At 31.6% G+C, this 7,312-nt stretch overlaps 1 protein-coding gene across 1 annotated transcript in view; it reads right to left on the bottom strand.

Annotated features, from left to right (window-relative positions):
• LOC106786899 overlaps positions 1–3,540 on the bottom strand; it is a 39,383-nt gene extending 35,843 nt beyond the window's left edge. Inside the window, exon 1 of the mRNA XM_014748778.1 lies at positions 3,424–3,540. Within this exon, the coding sequence (XP_014604264.1) occupies positions 3,424–3,540 (117 nt within the window). The remainder of the gene's footprint in view (positions 1–3,423) is intronic.
• Positions 3,541–7,312: the final 3,772 nt, after the last annotated feature.

The following is a 7,312-nucleotide window of genomic DNA, read 5'->3' as shown; positions in this document are numbered from 1 at the left end:
ATATATGTAAATAAATGTGCATATATATATACAAATTATTCTATACAATAATAATCAAATATTTAATACATGAGCAAATTTATTTTTTTTATTTTTTAAGAATTAATTGACACTTGAACGATCCTTCGCGTGATTTTTCATTTTTATCATCTATTTTTTCGATAACTTTTCTACCATATCTTTGCATGAAGAAATTTACTTTGAAAAATATTATTCCATGCGATAAATTATTAAACTTATTTTAAAAAAAAAACTACTCTTATAATATATTAATAAATATATGAAGATTTAAAATGTTTCCATACGTATTTATTTTGTTATTTTCAAACGAGAAAAATTGTCGTTCTTGAAACGACCAATAATATGCGGTCATTTAATTATTAATGTTATAAGTAACTAATCCAAGTGACTAATAAGTGTTGAATATAAACTCAGATGTAAAGATATGTTACAGGATAAAACGAAATAAAATGGAAAAGCGATCGAATTATTATTATTATTACTACTATTATTATTATTCCCAATGCACAGAGTAAAAGACAGGTCTTTTAGTCGCATTGAAAATGATTTTGCCTTTCGTGTAATAGGTTCATAATTTGGGAAATTCGATATGAAAGGATTCAGCGTTCTCTATGCACGAGTTGCCGCAGAAACGTGCAACGTTATATATAGTATAGTATAGTAACTATATATATATATATAAATGCACATAATATATCTGTGTATGTACACGTGTATGCATATTTCCGAACGTTCCATTTAAACAGGGGAACATTTAACGCCAATGCATACGTTTTATTTCTCTTCGATTATAAAATCGATTATAAAATAAAATGTCGTCGATATATACACACACGTACACACGCGCAGAATGAGTTAAACATTTTTCCTGAAAAACATCGTCGACTATATTTGGAATTAAAAAAATGTTCATTTCACCGCGATTAAAATTGTCTTTATATTAGCTATACTCAATTAATTATATACAATTAAACAATCAACCATTAATTGCAACCCCGAAACGCACAATCATGAATTTACCTCCTATTTATCTTTTTTTTTTTTTTTAGACGCAAAAATTGGATGAAGGTCACAATTGAAGCCCGAATCATCAACCCTACGACAACCCCGTTTGCCATGAAGATTGATCGTTCCTATAAACCTAATGTAGCTTAAAATGTAAACTCAATACAATGATTATAAATTTGTGTCAATAAAAAAGATCACGTAAATGTTTAATTAACGTTTAAATATAGCTATGATTAAATAATCAAGTTTGAATAAGGTACTAATGTTCCATACCTGTTGATTTGTTTTAATGTTGTATTTTGTAATTATAGAGAGTCCAGTTTATGGCCTACTCGATGTAAGATACAATCGTATGAGGCTCATTAAAGAATAAAGTTGAGCACCCCTGTTCTATATGTCAGCATCGTTGAGATATATTAGGTGGTTAAATTAATTCGCGCTGATTACTAATAGAGGTCAGTAGTTATACTATTTTAAAATGGCCGAAAGTGACCGTTGGTGTATACGAAAGTACTGTTAATAAGCTGTAATAATCAGTGTGGTACATTAAATCGAAATGAAAAGAATGCAACTTTTTATTCCATTGAAAATGTCCCGTTTCGTAGGAAAAAAAAAGAACATTTGCGGGAAGCATTACTTAACTGCTTTTATTCGAATAAATCTGCCGGTGAAATTCATCGTTTGCTAGTGGAGGTTTATGGGGAACATGTTCTATCTGGAACAACTGGTAAAGATAAGTTCGGACGATTTAAAGAGAATGATTTTGACGTCAATGACAAAGAGTACCCTGGTTAGTCGAAAAAGTTTGAATATGGTGAATTGGAGGTATTGTCGGTAGAACAATCAATCAAGTCATCAATGTTTAGCGTTACCGATTACAATTATTTAATTTGAGTCGATCGATGAAAAAAGAACGCTCGAATTACGTCAAAAACATGACCAAATGATTTTTCTCCATGACAATGTTAGATCGCGTGTTGCAAAACCAATAAAGAAAATCTTGGAGAAACTTCAATGAGATGTCTTATCCCACCTGTCCTATTCATTAGACCAGGGATCGGAAACTCGTATTTGGCTCTTTGCTGAACAAAATGCGGCATTTAAATTTTTAATAAAAATCGGTTGTGTCCCTCACAGAACCGATAGTTTTCCTAAAATGAAAAAATCAATAATGCGTCGGTAAAGTAAATTAAAAGAAAAAAATATGTATGCATAGATAACGCTGCTAGCACTACAATATTCGCAATACTATAACCGTTTCAGCATACGAGCTCCTATTAATTATTCAATATGTTATAATAATTCAAATGCCAGGATATTAGTTCTCGAAATTTCGACCTTATCTGGATACGCATACAATAATTGTGAACAATTTTTCTCATCAATGAACAATATTAAAAGCAAACATAGAGGTATACTAACTGATACAAGTTTAAAAGCGGAACTGTATCTAAAATGCACGAAGTACACTCCAAATTCGACAAAATCGGCAAAGAATATCCATGTCCGAAAGTTGCATTGAATGTAAACTGAAATAAATAATTGTAATATTATTTTGACAATACTTTGTTGTGTTTACATTTACACGAATAAAATTACCATTTACAACAAAATGTCGTTTTATTTATTGTATTCGCAAAAATTCAAACCTCATATAAATAAACGTGAACATTTTTTGGAAACTTGCATTCGTATCATATATATGTTTTTAAATATTGAAATACTGAAATCGAATTCAAATTGCAGCTGCTCAAATTTGATTTTGTGTACGTTTATTATTGAAATGACATTTTCTTTTCGAAAATGGTCTAAACTTCTGCACTAAACGTTGCTCCATCAACTTACTATATATTCGTTTAATGCAACACGACCTTTCCGAATAGCATTTCAAATCTTTCGAAGATATCAAAAAGTTGTTGAAAAATTGTATAGCTTTGAAAGAATCTCAATTTTCCTGGTATGGAATTCATGTGTTATTCGAAAAATGTTGAAAATATGGTAGCTTTCGAAGTATTCTACTTTGAATAAAATATAATCTACCGTTATTATTTTAAAATCAATATTGATTCTTGTTGGCAAAAAAAAAAAAGGGAAAAAAAAGGAAATTAAGCATCCAATAGGATCAATCGATCATTGTCTTTACGGAAACAAGAGTTTCGAAGATTTATGCGGGCATATGCGAGAAGAAGGTTTGCTTAGTTGGTCGGAAACATTTTCGCGAAAGTAAATTTATTAGTTGGAACTCTTGGCTAGTGGCAGGAAAAGGGAGAAAGAGAAGAATAGGTTAGTGAATACGCCTATGGCAATGCACCAATGCACTTTCACGCCTATGAATTATCCTCGCGTTTTCGAATGATCGCCGACGAAGCGACAAAGCGACGACGGTTATTTTGCATTAGCATATTCCTTCTTCATAGTTATCGTACCTTCGTACCTCTTAACGTCAAGACTTGGCCTACGTGTCATTACATTGGCGTAGAACTTACATAAACCTTTATTAATATCCCCCATTTTATGATACCGATCAGTTGCTGTTACACTAAATGACCTTACATTGACGTATAATAATTTATCCCACAATTGTGTGTGTGTGTGTGTGTTTAATCTTTTTGTTTTATATTTATTATTTTTCATTTTTCGTGTTGTGTTGTTATTAAGGGGTTACATGGGTTTGGGACTTTCAAAAAAATTTTTTTTTTTTTTTTTTTTTTTTTTTTCAATTCTACAACTCATCTAGAATATTGTATTGAATTTTGAAGTCGATAGGAGTAGTAATTTTAAAGATAGAGCCTTGAGAAGCACTCAAATCTTTAAACGCGTTTTTCTCAAAACGCTTTTTCTAAAGTCGGTTGTCAAGATTTCTCGATAACTATTTAACCGATTTTCATGAAATTTGCTAAACGTCTTCGTGATACTATTGACAAGGACTTGGACGAAGGATTTTCGTTTTTTTCATAAAATCGAATTTTAAGAAACCAAAATGTGGTGAAAATTGTAGCGAAATTTGAATGTTCTTGCTTAAAACGTTGCCAAAAATCCAAATTTTAATTTTTTTCTTTTTCCTTCGTCCAGTTTCTAGTTTTAAGTATTCACTAAAAGACCCTATTTTTTCAACAGAAAAACCCCCACCGTTTATAAGTTCTGCTGTCAACGCGAAAACACTTTTTTTCGGTGGGGTCACCGGAAATGACGTCGCAATGGCTGAGTTGAAAATATTTTTCAAGCAAAAATTCAGAAAATCTTCTTTAAATATGTATCTTAAATACTAGACAAAGTTTGAATAAGAATTCTATTTTTTATATAGAAAAAAAATTCTTGAAAGTATGCTATTTTTTCCGGTGTAAACCCATGTAAGCCCTTAACAAAAAAGTGTTTAAATGATTTCTATTCGTTTTAATTTTCATTGAAAATAATTTTCTTTTGATTGTTATTGTTTTTTTTTCCCCCCCCCCGAGAACGAACACAAGGTAAAAAAAAGGAAAAAAATAGGATACCTCGGAAACGATAGGAAATTACCATGGAGAAAGAAAAGTAATATTTCGAGAGATTAATTATAATTATATCGATGGTTCGTTATCGCTCGGAACGTGACGGCACGAAGTGCAAGAACCCAACGAATAATTTCCTCGTTCTAGGAGGGGGGAGGGGAAGGATGGGGGAGGACTGGAGGGGGGGGGGGTCAGACAAATTAATATTCGCTTTGCGATTCTTCTTCCCCCGTACGTGCACACGCAACAATTGCGAATGCAAATAATAAGCTTTGTAGTTGAAGATAAAAATTGCATTCCTTTTTCTTCTTTTTCTCTCTCTCTCTCTTTATCTTTCTTTCTTTCTGTTATTCTTACAGTTAAGGTCAAAATTTGTAAGATCAATTATATTTTATTTTTTGTTTTTCTAAATTTATTGAGCTAATTTTGTTCTAACGATAAGATTTCGATGTAACTACGCGACCCTAATTGCAAACCTATGAAAAGCTTTTAATGAGAAATAATTGATATTTAAAAATGAAGTAGAGGAATACTTTCGACTCACCCTATAGAAATCAAAGTAAGTTCAATTTTTTTCTATTCTTTTGTTTCTTCTTTATCGACGTAACACGGTCGGTACAAAAAATTCTCTACCGTTTGATAAATTTTTTTTGTTTCCGATTTAATTCCTATCATTTCTCTCTCTCTCTCTCTCTCTCTCTCGCTCGCTCTTCCCATGAGAAATATATAAAAATGTTATCTTTTATATTATTTATTAATATTATTATCTGGCGGAGCATGCGCGCGCGTTATTTTAACGCGAACAAATTTACTTATTCAATTATTAAAACGTTCATATATATTATTAATTTAACCGAAATTTGGTTTGTGAAACAGTCAAGATAATAAAATATATTTATACCATAGGTACTCAACCTTTTTCCTTTGCGGTAAGCATATTGGCGTCGATTGAAAATCGATGATTAAAGGATTATCAGGTTGGAAAATAAACAAACAATTCGCAATTAAATGCAACATGGCTGACATCTGGTGTTCGAATTTCGAATGTAAGAGAGTTAAGTCTTAGAAAGAACAAAAATATGGCAGCTTCCGTGACGTCATCCTTACCAGTTATAACCTCAACAAAATTTTTCTAAACAATAATATTGAAAAGAATAAATATATTATCAAATTTTTTCTATTACGGGGTATTTCATTTTTATTTATAAATATTATTCGTTAAAATTTAAATTTCTAACCTAATTATAATTAGATTTATTATATCAAACCTCTCTTATTTATAATTATATATACAAAATTGTTGACATCTACGTTTGCATTTAATTGCGAATAATCGTATTTTACAATTCCCATGCAAAATAACTGGGAATCGTGAAACAGGTTTCAATTTTGACCCTCAGATATATTTTTAACCTAAAAAAAAAAAAACAAGAAACGTCTGATTAGGTGGACCAGACCGGTTTGTTATAATAACATGTACAAAACTGTTGACATCTACGTTTGCATTTAATTGCGTATAATCGTATTTTAAAATTCCCATGAAAAATAACCGGGAATCGTGAAGCAGGTTTCAATTGTGTGACCGTCAGATATATTTTTAACTTAAAAAAGAAGAAACGTATGATCAGGTAGGCCAGACCGGTTTACATGAGACCCATGGACCACGGGATTGAATCTGATTAATCAGATTGATCTGATCTACAGAATAAACCTATCATTCCCTGAAAAAAAAAAACAAAAAACAAAAGACAACAACAGAATGGTAAAATGAAAAAGATCAAATAATTAATGTAAGATGATAGGTACGTCAATGGGTTCCCGTAAGGTACTTATGAAGCAAAGATTCACCAGGAGGCTTTGGCTCGCTGAGCTTTTCCTCTGAAGCTTTTGCTTAGAAAGCTTCGAAGCGCATATACTGTCTCGCATCTTCGACAGTGACTTCGAGTGGCATTCCAGCTCTGCTTTAACGACACTTTGACGAACGTCTTTACCTCGTCGAGAGAATCTACTCCGAGAGAATGCAACGACGAGCTTGTGATCCCCCCTTCCACCCTCTCACCCTCCCACCCATCCTTCCTCTACCCCACCCCACCTCTCCCATTTCCACTTCCACTTCTACTTCCACTTCCACTTCCCCTACACCGAATGCAACGACGACGACGACGACTACCAACTCGAGCCAAGAAGACGAAGCAAGCGGAAGTACCGAAAATATGAGAAAAGGAAAAATAAAAAAAGGAGGAGGAGAAAAGTTTCATTTTAAAAAAGAAAAAAAATAATACGAAAGAAAGATAGTAATAGAATGTTAGTAGATCATCGGGGAATTCATATTTTATTGGAAACGATCGAGATAAAAAAAAAAAGAAAGTTTAGAAACTTTTGAAGAATTTCTTTCGGTAATAATTGATTTTTTACTTTGTAAGAATATTCAGGTTTTTTTTATTGTGTTTCCTGATTAAGATATTTCGTTAATTTATTTTTGTAATATATATTATATATATAGTAGATAATTCCTCCGAGTATAATACGAGTCTCTTTAACGTAAATTTCTATAACACGTTGAATGATATCGCGACTACTATACTTTTTATGTTTTCATGTAACACGAATTTTCGTACAACGCGGTATATGATGAAATTTATGAATTTTTCCTATTTAAAAATTACATTTTGCTTTAATTGAGATCTATATTTTTGTTTTCATCGTTAGTGGTTTTTTTTTCTTCTTAGTTTTGAACAGTGTTATCAAGAATTGTTTGCGGAAAAAGAATTTTCCTAATATATATATATATTAAG

Source organism: Polistes canadensis, unplaced genomic scaffold, assembly GCF_001313835.1.
Source record: "Polistes canadensis isolate GaletaPanama2010 unplaced genomic scaffold, ASM131383v1 scaffold_88, whole genome shotgun sequence".
In the NCBI taxonomy this organism is placed as follows: domain Eukaryota; kingdom Metazoa; phylum Arthropoda; class Insecta; order Hymenoptera; family Vespidae; genus Polistes; species Polistes canadensis.
The sequence above is the reverse complement of the archived record's forward strand: the minus strand, read 5'-3'. Positions and strand labels throughout refer to the sequence as shown.